Source organism: Thamnophis elegans, chromosome 3 (assembly GCF_009769535.1).
Source record: "Thamnophis elegans isolate rThaEle1 chromosome 3, rThaEle1.pri, whole genome shotgun sequence".
Classification (NCBI taxonomy): domain Eukaryota; kingdom Metazoa; phylum Chordata; class Lepidosauria; order Squamata; family Colubridae; genus Thamnophis; species Thamnophis elegans.
In genome coordinates this window covers 112,015,423-112,032,784 of record NC_045543.1, presented here as the reverse complement: position 1 = coordinate 112,032,784, position 17,362 = coordinate 112,015,423, and the positions used below count along the sequence as shown (strand labels likewise).

Sequence of the window (17,362 nt, the reverse complement as noted above, 5' to 3'; positions counted from 1 at the left end):
GCTTAAAATACCCAGGATAGATGGTCCTCTCTAGCTGTTCTTGAATCCAGACAATGAATAGAGGCTCTCTATTTCTTTGGGTAACTGATCCCATTGTTGAGCTGTCACTACTAGAAAATTGTTTTTAACCTTACAAAAGATATAATGTTCTACTATAAAAGTAATTATCACTGCCAAATAAAGTGTTAAATCTAGAAGTCAAATCTGTTCTTCATTATCAAGGGCTTTCCCAATCAAAGAGTGGAGCACAGGAAACTCACATCTGGAAACAATTCATGGCCATGATTTTTTTATTCTGAATTTTAGTCTTCCGAATGAAGAGGTTGGAATTTTGGTTCAGAACCATCATTATAATTTAGGAAGCATCCTTTAAGGCTTGAGGTACCAAGGGGAAATGTTTGACATCTCTTGTGATAGATAGAATCTTAGGAATTAAGCTGGTAATATCTGAGCTTGTCTATTCTTCCAAGCTTGTATTATACTAACATTATAAAGGGGATAATCTTATAGAAGAAACTTCTCAACTAAATCAACTCAGTGGTGATTTATTTTAAATATTAGTATTTGATAGATGAAAGGACTTTTTTTTCATAAAGGTAAAACTAAATCAAATCTCAACACTGAAAAGAAAAGCTTTTCTTGGTTAACATTTAATACCAAAATTGTTTTGCAAACAAATTTTAGTGAGCTGTATGTTTTCTGTTTTCATTAAACCGTCTTGTAATTCAAATTCATTCCTTGTTTCTTTAATCTGGATTTTGAGGTTTTGTGTGCACCATTAGACTGTCTAAATAGAACTGGTGCAAAAAAAAAGTTGCTACTTCCAACTATGCCGTATCACATTCTTAAATTATGGTTGAATTGTTGAATTGAGTTAACATAGAGCTGACATTGCCTATATCAAAGCACCTTGTGCTGGCACTTCCTTAATCCAAAAATGTATTTTCCCTAGATTGCATGGCTACTGTGCAAACCCAAGAAATGATGCAGCTTCTTTAAGTAGCACTGGCACATGGATAATATGGGTGCCAAAATTATATCAATATAGTGATTAATTATTGAACAATAGTATTCAAATAGAAACCTCTGCAATGTTATCACAATTTGTATCAATTGAATACGTCACACATACCATACCCCAGTTGATCCATGAATTACTTGACCTTGTGTTCATCAATTTAAAAACCTCTTGAGATTTTTTTCTTTCAATTATGTATTTTTTATATGTGGAATTATAAATGCTGGTTATGTATTGCCCAGATACAAAATACATTTGCATTTTCAATGTGTGTTTCATTCATTTGTTTCTGCACACTGAAAATTAAGTTTTTAGAATAAGAATTTAGTATGTTTCCTGCATTTCTATAGTTCTTTTTTTTCTTTAATAGCAGGAGTTTTGGAATCTGTACCAGTTGATCATCCTATCCCAGAAAGTGCCTCAACAGTAGATCCTCCTGAGCTGTCTCCATGTAGATCCCCCTCAACTCCACGACATCTACGTTACTGGCAGACAGGAGGTAATATGAAAATATTGACTTAATTACAGGGCTGTGCTGCATGGACTTAAGCTGCTTCAATAGGATTTGAATTCTTGTGTAAATCAATCTGGATTGCCATCTCAGTCCTGAATATGTTTCTCCTTTTTTAAAAAAAAATTGTCTCTAGGATATTAATTTCCTGTTTTTAAATCCTTGTTTCTCACACAGTATATAGAAAAGAAAATGTAAACAATACCATTCAAATTAACACTTGCAGCAAGATAATTTTTTGCATTCAGCTGTTATGAAATGTTCTGAAACATTTTGAACAAAATGTACATTTGTTTGGAAAAAAAAAACCCATTAACTTCAGCCTTCTCACAGATTTGTGTGATACAAGCTGAGGACACATTTTGGTGTGAGGAAGATACATACTATTGTTAGTGACAAATGCATCTATCTTGTACCTAATAATAATAAAATAAATATATCCTGTATATACAGCATAGGTAGATGTCCTAATCTAGTGAAAAGGCTTGGAACTAGCTGTTAAGGAAACTGCAGAGAGAATAAATACTAGTTAACAATAACCCCAATGATGGTCTTGACATTATTTTTCTTCCCTCCCTCCCTCATAATACATCTAAGGTATACTGCATAGTACTGAGATATAAAGAATTTAAAATATTTCAGAGGTAATAAAATATACATGTACAGAAATGTTCAGTATTCACATAATATGACATTAATAACTTTGCCTATATAATATAGGGTCTCAAACCACTAACAAACAGGAAAATCAAAGACCAGGTTACTGTTAAACAGAATGAAACTTGGGAAGAGAGGACTATGGATTTGAGCTTAAAGAACATCAAGTTGTGGAATTCAGTTAAGTCATTAGATGTAGGCCTGCTTTGGTTACTCCCTCAATGTGAACAGGCATATTCTCCACCCAAAAAAACCTTCTCAGTGGTGGCCCAACTTCATGGAATATGTAATCCCTGGAGACCTGCTTTTTTGTCCTTAAAATATTCATTTTAAAATAGGCTTTTAATATCTTGAAGCCTAATGAGAAAGAGGTATAGGCATCTTTGTATTTATTTATTTATTTTTTAAAAAAATATTTTTATTGAACATTTTTTTTGGTTTGTAACACAATTATCATATTTGCAATATTTCTGCATCGGTATACCTCCATTATATAATTTTTGTCCATAGGCATGTATATATATTTCTTTTATACATAATAGTCTATTAATAATGCCCTCTGGAACGAACTCCCCGCAGGGATTCGGACCCTCACCTCTCTCCAGGCCTTCCAAAAAGCCGTCAAAACCTGGCTTTGCCGGCAGGCCTGGGGTTGATAAGTTCCCTCCCCTCTCGACTTGTATGGTTGTGTGATTCTTGCTTATTTTAATTATCTGTATTCTGTTTTATGTTCCCCCTTTTCCCTTTTTGAATTGTTCGCCGCCCTGAGTCCTTCCCGGAGAAGGGCGGCATACAAATAATAAAATTCAATTCAATTCAATAATATATTAATTTATCTACAATACCTCTTATGTCCATACATATGTATTTATACTGCCTTTATGCTTATTAGTCTATTAATGTACTAATTTATATACAATACATTTTATATCTATGCGTACATATATTTCTTTTATACATATTAATCCCTTCGTGTACTATTTCATATACAATGTATCTTACATTTTTTATCTTGTTCATTTATGTGGTTTTGCAATTATTTTCTAATATCTTAATCTTTCTTCTCTTAATACTTTTTTATTCTTTACATCTTTTCTCTAACCATTTATACCACATATTCCATACCAGATAATAATCAGATTCTCCTTTATTTTTTATTTCTTTTGTGAGTATATCCCTTTCAGCGCACTGTAACACTTTATTTATTTATTTATTTATTTATTTATTTATTCATTCATTCATTCATTCATTCATTCATTCATTCATTCATTCATTCATTCTTATTTCTTTAAACTAACATATTTCAAGATTGCTTGTTAAGATTTCTGTACACTCCTCAAAGTCATGAAATTGGAACAGAAATGAAATAAATAATGAACCGTGTTTGCTTCTGTTCTTGAGTTGTAAATATTCAGCCTAGACATACTGTATCAACACTCTGGAAAATTCAAACAAACTTATGCCTGCCTTGGTAGAGCTTGACAATGGTACTCCTACTATACAGTAAGACACATTCTATAAGCTGATTCATTTTTGGGAATAATGGAAAATACTAAATTCAGTGTTCCAGAAGCAGAAGAGGAAGAAAGATATAGTTCATATAATATATAATTCAAAGCAAACAGGGATATGTATGTATGTATGTATGTATGTATGTATGTATGTATGTATGTATGTATAGAGATGTTCAACTGAATTCTTATTTATAAAACAATGTCAGCTGATGTTGTGTTTATTTTTATTTTCCTTGCAGTACAGGTGACTGACAATGGTCACTGTTCTGTTTCTCCTGCTTCTGCTTTTGCTATTGCTACAGCTGCAGCTGGTCATGGAAGTCCACCGGGTAGGTTTACTAATAGATCTATGTGAATCAACCCTGATTTGAATTGAACTGAACATTTGAGCATGATAACTTTACAATTCAAGATTTAAGAACAAACCAATTTATTCTACCTGATATGAGATTTGATTTGAAAGAAGAATTTGTTAGTTTGTAATGAGAATTATCAGAACATCTAATTGCTTCTTCAATTTTTTGGACTGAATGGGATAGAAATATTAGGAATCACAAATCCAAGTTTAAATTGATATCTTCACAAATACTGCTACAATAAATCTTGAATTGCATTTCCAACTTAAAAATAAACTTTTGAAAAAATTATGAAAAACAATGACCTACTGATTTTCCTTGTGGGGTTGTCATGAGTCTTGGCATCACTGCCAAGCTTGGCTCCTCCAGGGAGGTATCACCTTAATAAATAGAAAGACGCCAATGTAGCTTAAAAGTAATATTTTATATTAATTGCTGGTTGGCAAAGACAGAAGGAGTAGTCTAGTAAGAGAGATTATCGTAAGATATGCTTCATTTGTTTGCTTGTTTCCTTAAGTACATATATTCTTCTGAATATACTAATTTGTAAATGTTGTTTTGTTTCATGCCCCTTCGGGCAAATATTTAACACGGATTAAGAAAATGATGTTGCAATTATAAAACTAAAAGGAACTACATTTGGTGAAATAGCTGTTGAAAGTGCAAACATCTGCCTAATTGCTAGCATTTCAATATATTATTTTTTACAAAAATCATTGAGAATAGTGTTTCTGTTATTAACATTGCAGTTTTTTCTAAGTATGAACCTGTACGTGGCATTTTCTTCCTATTGTTTTTTTATCGAAAATCTGTGTATTGTTTTATCTCCAAAGAGTCAACTCTCTGAAGTGCAAAGACTGAACATAAATTTGCTTCAATCTGTCTGTAAATTATATATGCATCTACATATATTCTCTTTTCCTTGTAACTTTCACAAACTGTGATGAATTTGAATAGAATTCTATTTTTGTTCCAGAAGTAAGAGCTGTTTTGAATCTGGAGAACTGTTGCTTAGCAATTCTGTCAAATGGTTGGGTAAATGCTTTCTTTCAGACTGGCAAATCACACTATGAAGCTTTTATTAAGCAATTATTAAGCAATAACCTTATATTAAAGTTACAGTTATCTGAGAAAGATTAATAGGACTCCTCTTCTTGTTAAATACATGTTAATAAATGTATCTCCTTTTATAAGGAAAGGCGATGTAGTTTAGTGATAGTGCATATAAGGTAAGTTCCAGATTCAGTCCTCTGGTCTTCAGTTAAAAGCATCAGCAGGTGATGGGATCCCAAGTCGTCCAGGATGTCCTTAAGATATCCTAGGAGACTGATAATATTTTACATTAGACATGATACTTCTTAATAATGCCTCTGAATTCTAATTTATACTAGAGATTAGTGAAATGTGCACAGCTTTCTTTGCATTAATACATTAAAAATCTGGGTCTGTTGTTGCCCATGACAAAGTCTGCACTTGGGGTAGAGCCACAACAAAAACAAATATCATTTCATTTATATTTTATGTTAAAATTAAATATACAGTACTTCTGCTGTATATTTAAATATGTTCAATGTTTTATAAGGAGAAGTATTTTTTAAAATAAGCAAATTCTAATGCAGAAAAAGCAGGAGATAAGGAGTAATTAAATAACGCTTCCTTTTTTGGATAATATTTTATCACTCAAATGTGTATATTTTCTACTATGCAGACTCTTGAGAATGTATCTACCATTTAACAGCACTGTAGGAAGTGACTTTTTGTAAAAATTTCAGTTATCTGTCTTCATTTGAATAATGCTTAAAAATTGTTATGGAAACCCAGTCAAGATTCATTCTGTTTTGCAATTTCAAATAACTATAGTATAAAACCAAAAAAATCAAAATGCTGCACATTTTCATAGGTATTGTTAATTAAATCCTGTGGTTGGAATGGCTGTTCAAAAATACTTCAAAAATACTTCAGACATTTATTAATTCTTTCAAAAAAGTGATGTTTAGTGGGTGTTCTTTAGAAATTTATTAGAAAAACAGGAACAAGAAAGTTATCAACACTTTTCTTCATTGCAACATTTTTTCCCATTGGTGGCTGTATAAATGGATGAGAGTAAGAGGAATTAAAATTTTAAAACTGCCTTGCTAGATCTAATTAGAACTGGACAACAAACAAATGCAGTAATTCAATAGCAGATATTGTCATCTCTATTCCTGACATCTTTAGACAATCAAAAATGTATTACTATATATTGTATATAAAAGCTAAATGTATAATTGCCTTATCTAGTATTTAACCTGATAGGTCTGGGCATCCTAAATATAAGCTCTTGTTATAAACACAGTTAAACTATCAAATTTTGTAGGAATTAAATATGCAAGATATGTACAGCTGAAAGAAGAAATATTTGTTTTCTTTTTGCCTATATTATATTCTTTTGTCTATGCTACTAAGCTATTTGCTTGAAACATTCTGAATGTAACTGTTTTCTGTTCATTTGCTTTAAGTATTCCAGAGTTGTACTCACACTGCTAGTTTATAGACTGGAAATAAACATTTTCTTAACATTTCTTCCAAACTCTTAATAACTGTAGTTGGTTTTTTATGTTTTAGTAACTAATATGTTTATGTAGTATATTTAAAGTGCTGGTAGCTTTCTATAATTTTGTGTAGCTGCATTACATTGGCTTAAAGTTTTTTCATGAATTAGTTCACATGTATAACACGCAATTGACATTTTCAGAATTCCCTTTATTCCCTTTTGCATATTAAGAATATAAATTCCATTAATAATTAAGTACAAACATGGCACAACCTCTTCAAAGTAAACTATTAAGATTACATTCAACTAGTGTAGCTTTGATTAGATGTAAATAATAGATGTAAAGTTAAATGGAGATTCTTCATAGAACTAGAAAATGTTGAAAGTTGGGTTGTTTAGTCCCCAGATAAATGATAGAGCCATACACGGAGAAAATCCCACCTCTAATTTTCCAGAATGGGAGGAGGGAATGGTCACACGTGGGTTTTATCACAGCCTGATTGGTCCAAGGCTGAGAGGAAATCTATAAATACCGGTGCCTGTCCATTGCTAGCCCAGATTCTCTCTCAGCCTGGTCCAAGCTGTAGAGTAGTTGGATAGGTTCTGTTTGTTTTCTCCTTTTGGGTGAGTGCTATTCAATCTGATTCCTATTTGGCTAATTGGGCACTTTAAATTCAAATTCTAAATTGATCTGCTGCGGCCCCAAGGGACAGATCTCTGCCTCGGGCGGCTGGGGGAGAGCCCAGTGGGGCACCAGTCTCCCCCCCGCAGGCCAGGAACCTTTGCCCGTCCCCGGGTGCGGGGGTGCGGTTCCATTCAAACTGCTTTGTTCAAACTACTTGAAGGGGCTGTTTTTTTGCAGCATTCAAACTGCTTCGTTCAAACTACTTGAAGAGGCTGTGTTTTTGCAGCAGGAAAGTGAAAGTGAAACTTTAAGCCTCGAGGCTCCAGCGTGCAGATCGCTCCGGAGGGGGCCCCTCGCTGCAGGCTTCCTTTGTTTGTGTTGCCGGGGAGACAGAGCAGGGGGGGAGAGCGGCTCTCCCTGCTCAATTTAAAGTGAAGCCGGCTAGAAGCCTGGCTGGGCTGCTGGTGATTATTTCCAGCCCTTTTCTCCCGCGCACGGAGTTCCGGTGGCCATTTTGGAGGCTGCCACGTGCGTGAGGCCTTGCCTTATTGACGGGCCTAGTGCGGCCTAGTGAGAGGCCTTGAGCCTAGGTCTCCCCACAGGCTTCAGGCCCTGGTCTCAGGTGGGACTTTGGAGGCCGATTCCTGCTCCTTTCGTCAGACACGTGAGTGGGACATGGACGAGGGAGCGGAGATTCCCCAGGGGCAAGGGGCAGGCCCTACTGGGAGTGAGGAGGCCTTGGATCGGGAGGTGGGGAGGGGGGCTCCCCCTCAGAGATCCCTTTCTTCAAGGCGCCCCTCCAGTTCTGTCTCTAGGGATGAGGCAGCTCGCCATAGGGCGCTGGAAAGGACCTTTGCCAGGGCAGAAAGGCAGGCCCAGTCCTCCAAGCCTTTATCTAGGGACAGATCCAGGTCCCCTGTTAGGCCCATTTCAGAAAGGTCTCTACTTAGAGGTTTTAGCCCGGCTTCTTCATGCAGCTCCCCTGGTAGGTCGCAGGCCTTCTCCAGGAGGGGGCGTTCTCCATCCCCCATAGATGATCCTCTGGAGGGCACGTCCAGAGGCCCCTGTTCCCCCCAAAGGTTGGCTCCTCAGGGCCCTGCTTCTACTTATGGGGATGTGGAGGATCTGGATAATCTCCCTGAAGGGATTAAGAGGCTTATTTCGGCAGCCATCACTCGGGGCATGGCCCAGCGGGACAAGGGCTCCCTTTACTCTAGGCATGGGGGGCTGAACAGGGCTCAGTTTCGGGCTTCCTCCCCTTCCATGATCAGTGAGGCTTCCTTCCTGGGTGGGGGGGAGTTACCCCAGGAGATGGGATTCTCAGATGATGAGAATACCACTGTTTCGGAGGAGCCTTCTTCTAAGGTCCTATTTATGCCCGCCTTGTTTAAAGTTCTCTTGGATAAGGCGAGGCACACCACCAAGGTCGGAACTGGGGATCCCTCTGTGCCCCCCCCAAGGGATCCCGACATGGTCATGTTCTCTGCCACGGCCACCAACAAGGAAGAGATCCCTGCCCCTCCCTTGTTCCTAGAGGTTCTGACCGACCAGTGGGCTAAACCTTCCACTTTCTCTTCTCCAGGTAGTACCGACCGTCGGCATTATAACATGGAGCAAACCTTTGCTCAGGCCATTCAGCTCCAGACGGTTGACACCCCTGTGGCCGCATTGGTGTCCTCCTCCCCGGTGGTGTCGGGCGATGCGGCAGATAAGATGAAGCCGGAGGATAAGCGTGCAGAGCTTACGTTGCGGAAGAACTTCAACGCCACAGCGTGGGCCATTAAGGCGGTGGCCTCGGCTTCCTACTTTAATCGTGCCACGGTCATGTGGCTCAAGAAGCTGCAGGCACGCATTCCCATACAGGAGGACCGGATCCATCAGGATCTGGTCAAGATTCTGGCGGCGTGTCAGTTTTCAGCTGACGCGACCTTGGACACGGTCAGGTTTGCTTCTAGCGCCCTGGCCACCTCGGTCACCTCCCGTAGGCTCCTGTGGTTGCGCCATTGGCAAATGGACAACAAAGTGAAATGGGATTTGGCGGCTGCCCCCTTCAAGGGGCCCGATCTCTTCGGGGAGGCTCTTACTCGCATCCTCGTGGAGGATAAGGACAAGAAGAAGGTCCTACCCTCCACGGCTAAGAAGGCCGAGAACAAGTCACGTCCCTTCCGTAGGCAACGGTATAGGGCCCCTAACTTCGGCTATAACCAGCGCTTCTCTTCTTTCTCTTCTGACAGGCATTTCTTGGGGCAGCCCTTCCAGGACAGGAGCCGTTTCCAGGGCCAGGCTCGGCGGCCCTTTCGGGGGGGAGGCGGCCGTCCCTTCCGCAGGGGGAAGTGACTCGAACCCGAGTCATCCCATCGGCGGCCGCCTCGCTCTTTATGCGGACCGGTGGGACGACATCACGTCGGACGCCTGGGTTCGAGCCACGGTTCGTTACGGGCTCAGGTTAGAATTTCTCTCCACTCCTCCAAATCTCTTTCGGTCGTTCCCTCCATCCCGGAGTCGAGAGCGCCGCCGCCTGATGAGTCAGGCGATCGCCCACCTCCTCGAAATCCATGCGGTGGAGGCGGTTCCCGCAGGGGAACGGGGCCGGGGCCATTACTCAAATCTCTTCGTGGTCCCGAAGAGCACGGGGGGTTGGAGAGCAATTCTAGACCTCAAGCGCCTGAACAGGTTTCTGGTCTACAGGCGGTTCAAAATGTCATCGCTCAAGTCCATCCTTCAGGGCATCAGGAAAGGCGATTTCCTGGCCTCCGTGGATCTCACGGAGGCCTATCTTCATATCCCCATCCTGCCCGCTCATCGCCGGTTCTTGAGGTTCTCCCACGGGCCCCACCATTACCAGTACAGGGCTCTTCCCTTCGGCCTGGCCTCGGCCCCGAGGACCTTCACAAAGGTCCTGGCGGCTCTGGCGGCCCATCTGAGATCGGTCCCGGTCCGCCTCCAATGTTATTTAGACGATGTCTTGCTTCAGGCGGGCTCCCTGTCTCAGGCCGTTTCAGATCTTCAGATTACCATTCGAAGCCTCCAGGCCCTGGGGTTCTCGGTAAACTTCGAAAAGAGCCATCTCACTCCCTCTTCTCGCATTCTGCATCTGGGGACAGTCATAGATTCCAAGTTGGGGGAGGTGCGTCTGTCTCAGGAGAGGCAGGTCAGCCTTCGTCGGCTGGCAGAGAGCGTTCGCACAAAGCGCTCCGTTTCCATCCTCTCTCTGTCGCAGTTATTGGGCAAGATGGTCTCTTGCATAGGGATTGTCCCGTGGGCCAGACTCCATCTTCGGCCCCTTCAATGGGAGCTTATCCCCTATCAGAGGGGACGAATGAGCAATTCCCTTCGGACTCTCCGCATCTCGACGGGAGTCCGTGCATCCCTGGTGTGGTGGCTCTCCCCGGCCATCCAGCGGGGGTGTCTGTTCTGGGAGCCGAACAGGGTGACCGTCACCACGGACGCGAGTCTATTCGGGTGGGGGGCCCTGGTGGGCTCTCGGTTGGCTCAGGGCAAATGGACGGCCTCGGACCTCCGTCACAACATCAATTGGCTGGAACTGAAGGCCGCGCGTCTGGCTCTGAGTCACTTTCGCTCCTCGGTGGAAGGGAGCCACGTTCTCCTCCTGACGGACAATGTGGCCACCAAGGCGCACATCAATCGTCAGGGCGGGACCCACTCGAGAGCCCTCTGGCTGGAGGCTCTGCGATTGGGGTCGTGGGCGGAGAAACACTTACAGTCCCTGGTGGCGGAGCACATCTCGGGACTCTCCAACGTCCAGGCGGTCTGGCTCAGTCGAGCAACTCTGGACAACGGCGAGTGGCAACTCCACCCGTCGCTGTTCCGGGAGATCTGTTGTCGGTTCGGGTCCCCCCGGGTGGACCTGTTTGCGTCTCCCGAGAACACACAACTCCCGCGTTTTTTCACCCGTTTCCAATCCAGCTCGGCAGAGGGCACGGATGCCCTCAGGAGCCGGTGGCCCCCGGGCCTCCTCTATGCCTTTCCCCCCATTCCACTCATCCCGGGGACCGTCAGGAAGGTGGTGACGGAAAGGGCCCTGGTCATTCTGGTGGCCCCGTTTTGGCCCAGGAGACCCTGGTTTGCGGACCTGGTTCAGCTGTCAGTGACTTCCCCGTGGAGGATTCCGCAGGGGGAGGTGGTCTTACGGCAGGGGGCCCTGATTCACCCAGAGCCTCAGTGGCTTCAGCTGACTGTTTGGCTCTTGAACGGCGGCTTCTAAGGGGGGCTCATCTGTCTTCCGGGGTCATTCGCACCATCGAGGCGGCCCGTCGTCCCTCAACGACCCGCATTTATAACTCCACCTGGGCAGCGTTCGTCCGCTGGTGCTCCCCCAAGGGCATCTCTCCCGTCAGAGCCACCATCCCCAACGTCTTGGATTTCCTTCAGAAGGGCCTGGAGGACGGGCTCTCGCAAAACACCTTGCGTCGCCAAGTGGCGGCTCTGTCCTCGGTCTTGGGGGGGGCAGGATCTTCTTCTCTTTCCCAGTCTCCTCTGGTCAAGCTGTTCCTCAAGGGGGCGGCAAATCTCAGGCCTCCCCCCGTTCATAGATTCCCCACGTGGGATCTTCCGCTTGTCCTCAAGGCATTAACAGGAGCCCCGTTTGAACCTCTCCGCTCGGTGCACTTGCGCTTCTTATCACTGAAGGTGGTCTTCCTGGTGGCCATCACTTCCGCCCGGCGTATATCCGAGCTGGGCGCCCTGTCTTGTAAGGACGACCTCTGTCATTTTCACCAGGACAGAGTGGTCCTTCGCCTTGACCCGGCGTTCGTCCCCAAGGTAAATACCCCCTTTCACAGGGCTCAGGAGATCGTCCTGCCTGACTTCTGCCCGAGTCCGTCCACTGACAGGGAGCGTCTTTGGCATCGTCTGGATGTCCGCCGTGCCTTGCGGATCTACCTCCGGCGGACCAAGGATTTCCGCAAGTCGGAGGCCTTGTTTGTCTCCTTCCTACCTGGAGCTCTGGGTTCGAGGGTGTCCTCGGCTACCATCGGCCGTTGGCTGCGTCAGGCCATCTCGGAGGCCTACGTGGCCTCAGGGCGGCCGGTTCCGTCAGGCGTCACGGCGCACTCTACAAGGAGCGCGGCAACCTCGGCAGCGTGGGCCACGAGGGCCCCGTTTGAAGACATCTGCCGGGCGGCTACCTGGGCCTCTCCAACCTCGTTCATCCGGCATTATCGTCTGGATGCTTTCGCGTCAGCGGACGCGTCTTTCGGTCGTAGGGTCCTACAGGGGGTGGCAGCTGAGGCTCCCCTTGGTTCCTAGAGTTCCTGTTCTCCCTCCCTGGGACTTTAGCTTGGGTATGTCCCACGTGTGACCATTCCCTCCTCCCATTCTGGAAAAAGGACGTTGGTCTTACCTGAACGTCTATTTTCTGATGGGAGGAGGGAATGGTCACAACCTGCCCTGAGTTCTGTCTGTTGGGGCCAAGGGGAGGGCCCGGGGGGTGTTTCCCGGGGTTTGTTGTGTTGTTTCTTGTTTTTCAGTTGTACCGTTCATGTTCGAGAATCTGGGCTAGCAATGGACAGGCACCGGTATTTATAGATTTCCTCTCAGCCTTGGACCAATCAGGCTGTGATAAAACCCACGTGTGACCATTCCCTCCTCCCATCAGAAAATAGACGTTCAGGTAAGACCAACGTCCTTTCTGTGTTATAAGACAACAATATGTCTATTGCAAACAATGCAATAAGTAGGAAAAAGATTTCTACAAAACAGCACACTTCAAGTGGCTGACTGTCTCAAAATCAGTCATAGTGGGTGCTGAAAGGAAGCCAAGCATTCTCCCCCAGAGATAGAATAAGTCCTTCCAATCCCAACTATAGGAAATCTGAGAAAAAGATAAAAAGTGTTGTTTTTCTAAATATGGAAACCATTTTGAAGTTTCCATGCATGTGGAACTGTTTATATCTGTCTATTCAGCTTTAAGAGAATAAGTTTGGTATAGTGGTTAAGGCATCATGCTAGAAACAGGAGACCATGAGTTCTAGTCCTGCTTTCTTCATGAAGCCAGTTGATTGGATCAGTTACCTTCTCTCAGCTCTAGGAACCAGGCAATAGTCAAATAATTCTGAAATCTTGCTAAGAGAACTGTAGGCACTACAGGTAGTCTCCAGGATGTTATAAATAGAGTGAAGCCTGGAAGCTATAGCATCTGTTTATCAAATGTTTGGGATATTTAATTTGTCTGAACAGATGGACATACTAACTGCTCACATGGACACTCAGCTCTAATATTTCTGGTTATTAAAAGATGTGAGGAATGCAATGGTTGCATGTGGACAACAATCAGCATATTATTTCTCTTGCTTCTTGATTCAGACAGGTGGTACATATCTTGATCATTGATTTGGGGGAAATGAACCACTTACGGGAAATAGATATAATCTATACATTTTATAGAATTGTTGTAGTTACGTAAATGTGCTAGGTTCTATAACACACGTGTTATCAACTAATGGCTGTCTTGGAGCCAACCTTAATCTGGGTCAGAGTTTGTGGCTAGATGTGCCTTTATGAAATGTAGATTAGATATGTGCTATTTGAAATGCTGTTAAAACACTCCGCATGCTTTTGCCTTTGAAAAATGATCAGAGACTTCAGTGATCCATACAGCAAATAGTCATGTTATTAACAGAAGCAACATATTGAGACTAAGCAACCTGAGATTAATGTATTAAGAAAATTGTGAACCTTAATTATTTGATCCTTAACTACCATTGTTTGAAACCACAAGGAATTGACTTATTAAAAACTATTTACCAGTAGTTCATGCTTGGATAAGATCAGAAAAAAACCTCCTTGACAGCATCAGGTGTGCTGTTGAGTCTGCCCCTTTCTTACTAGTTTTGGAGAAAATCATACAATGAGAATTTGTGATTACAGGTAGTCCTCAATTTATGACCACAAATGAGCCCAAAATTTATGTTGATAAGTGAGACATTTGTTAAATTTTGCTCCATTTTCTTGCCTCATTTGTTAAGTGACTCTGGGATCCGGCAACCATCGTAAGTATGAGCCAATTGCCCATACTTTTCGTTATGTGATCATGGGAATGCTGCAATGGTCCTAAGTGTGAAAAATTGTCATGTCACTTATTTCAGTGCCATTCTAATTTCGAATTACCTATTGTAAGTCGAGGACTACCTGTATTTGGTATAGGGAATATTAACTATGTTACTCACATTGATATAGTAGCTGAATGTATGTCCGTCAAGATAGTTAAAAATCTGAGTGGTTAGCAGGGAATAGGTTATGAACAATTAATTTATTGTTTTTTTCTCCCCTTTTCTAGAAAAATTGCACTTGTGCTTGTTTTAAAATGACCCACATATTGCTGTGAAATATTATAATAGAATATTGAATTCACTTTATAGTATTAAAGATTATAGGAAAAAAATGAAGCAATCCAAGCAAACATTTTGTTTATAAATGCAGGAAACTCTTTTTCGGCAGTTGCAAATATATGTTGTATCATTTAATACATACGGTATGTGTAAGCAAAATTTTCAAAATCCTTTGTGTGTCAACAATTAAAAAATGTTTTAAATGGTTTTATCCAATCAAGCTATACTGTGAAGAATTTTACTTTGATAATTTTCTTCATCTAATTGATTTTATTTTATTGTATATCTCCTTTAAAATATGTAGCATTTAATAATTCTGAACGAATATGTGATAAGGATTTCATAATACGTCGAGCAGCTACAAATCGTGTCTTGAATGTCCTTCGCCACTGGGTGTCAAAACATTCTCAGGTACTTTTTATAATATGCTTTTTCATGTGAAGCAGTGATACATTTTTTCCACAGTTTATGTATTGTACAAATTCTCCTCCTTTCCAGTTTTACAAAAAAAGTCAAGAATTTATTAGACTCACCTCCTCTTTTGTCTCATTGAGATGTTAGCCATGCTGAATGAGAATTTTGGGGATTTTAATGGCAACAGATCCGCAGATAACTGCCCAGCTGCCCTGTTTAGGGTGACCCGCTCCTTACTTAACCAAGGAACTGGTTTGTGGTTTCCGTCATCCTGATTTGTGCATCTTGTTCCATCTTTGATGATAGGGGGAGAAACTTTACCCCCCTCAGAGAGGGCCCGCAATCTGGGAGCCCTCCTGGATACACGGCTTAGTTTAGAAGAACACCTGACGGCCATGACCAGGGGAGCCTTTTACCAGGTTCACCTGATACGTCAGTTGCACCCCTTTCTGGATCGAGATGCTGTGTGCACAGTCACTCATGCCCTCGTCCTTTCTCGCCTGGACTACTGTAATACTCTCTACATGGGGCTGCCCTTGAAGAGCATCCGGAGGCTTCAACTGGTTCAGAATGCAGCCACGTGGGTTATCATAGGGGTATCTAGGTGCTCCCATGTTACACCCCTTTTAGGTGGCCTGCACTGGTTGCTGGTTGTCTTCTGGGTGTGATTCAAGGTACTAATTATGGCCTTTAAAGCACTCCATGGCTTAGGTCCAGGGTACTTGCAAGACCACCTACTGCCACCAGTAGCCTCCCACCATCCAGTGTGATCCCACAGAGTTCGCCTTCTCAGGATGCCGTTGGCCAGACAGTGTCGGCTAGCGACCCCCAGGGGGAGAGCCTTCTCTGTGGGAGCGCCTTCTCTCTGGAATGAGCTGGCCCCGGAGCTTCGCATAATCCCCGACCTCCAGTCCTTCCGACGCACCCTAAAAAGAAAGTTGGCTTTTCCAGCAAGCCAGCCTGGCCTGAATAGAATAAAATATAGGATTAATTTGGTTGTTAATTTTAATTTAATTTTTAAATTTTTATTGTAAATATCAATTGGTTTTTTTTTTTTGATATTTTAGTTAATGTCCCTTTTAATTTAGAGCCGAGGTGGCGCAGTGGTTAAATGCAGCACTGCAGGCTACTTACAGCTGACAGTTCTGCAGTTCGGTTGTTCAAATCTCACCGGCTCAGGGTTGACTCAGCCTTCCATCCTTCCGAGGTGGGTAAAATGAGGACCCGGATTGTTGTTGGGGGCAATATGCTGACTCTGTAAACCGCTTAGAGAGGAAAGCCCTATGAAGCGGTATATAAGTCTAACTGCTATTGCTATAATTTTTGTAATACATGTTTTCTTTTATGTTGTACGCCACTCTGAGTCCTTGGGAGAAGGGCGGCATATAAATCCAATAAACCTAAACCTAAACCTAAACAACTATATGGGGAAAACTCTGCTGGCATTACACTTTGCAATAGCTTGCATATAATTTTTGACAGCTCTGCCTTATACTAAGTAGCTCTTCTGGATATTGCTATTATTTGGTTTCTATAAAAGAAGGTTTTTTACAATAAACTGATATGAAATCCCTCCTCCATTATTTCTAAAGTGTATGCAAGGCTGTCAAGAATCCAACACTGAATCAGCAAAATAGGATTTCTGTATGCTTAGTTAACTCCTTCTATGATTGGAGCCTTGTTAAATGTAATTGGATTTTTGGCATTATTTTAGGGCAGATAAAAGAATCATTATAGTCTCTGAATTTGATCCAAGGTCCATCTTAAAATTAAGTATATTATCCTACAGCCAATTATCTGGGTAATATCATTTCCTATAAATTGTGCTTGACATTTATAGCCTCAAGAGTTCAATTATGTCAATAGTAGTGCCAATCTTATTTAGAAGATGTATTCTGTTATTGGCATCAGCTATGGAAGTCAAGAAGTATGTGTTTTTTCTTGCTTTTGAAGACTGCTTCTAAAGTTTTAAAGAAGTATACCATAGGTTATTTATCCATAATTATTGTGCTTGTGAAAAATGGTACTGTGGCACAGCAGCTTTATACACAACAAATAATGTTTGGATGGTGTGTATAATGTGTCTTGGCCCACTGATGTAGTTATCTAAGCAGCAATGAAATTGATCCACATCACCTGTCTACAATCTGTCCCCTTCCAGATTGTGCTGGAATACAGTTCCCATCATCTGGATAGTTTTGCCTGGCAACAAGATAATAGCACTTGATGAGCACAGTTGGAGAAGGCTCCCTTTCTAACTAGATTCCCTAGATAAGATCATTATCACATGGAAATGCATTAACATAAGAATAATACAGCAAACAAGTTTCATGCTAACAAATAGTCTGTTGCCCTAGTAGAAAACCATGAAGAGATGAAGGCAAA

The 17,362-nt window shown here is 42.4% G+C and overlaps 1 protein-coding gene across 1 annotated transcript in view; it reads left to right on the top strand.

Annotated features, from left to right (window-relative positions):
- Positions 1–17,362, top strand: part of RASGRF2 (Ras protein specific guanine nucleotide releasing factor 2) — a 107,116-nt gene that overhangs the window by 65,520 nt on the left and 24,234 nt on the right. Inside the window, exons 16-18 of the mRNA XM_032214424.1 lie at positions 1,389–1,517; positions 3,940–4,029; positions 14,868–14,974. Coding sequence (XP_032070315.1) covers positions 1,389–1,517; positions 3,940–4,029; positions 14,868–14,974 — 326 coding nt within the window. The remainder of the gene's footprint in view (positions 1–1,388; positions 1,518–3,939; positions 4,030–14,867; positions 14,975–17,362) is intronic.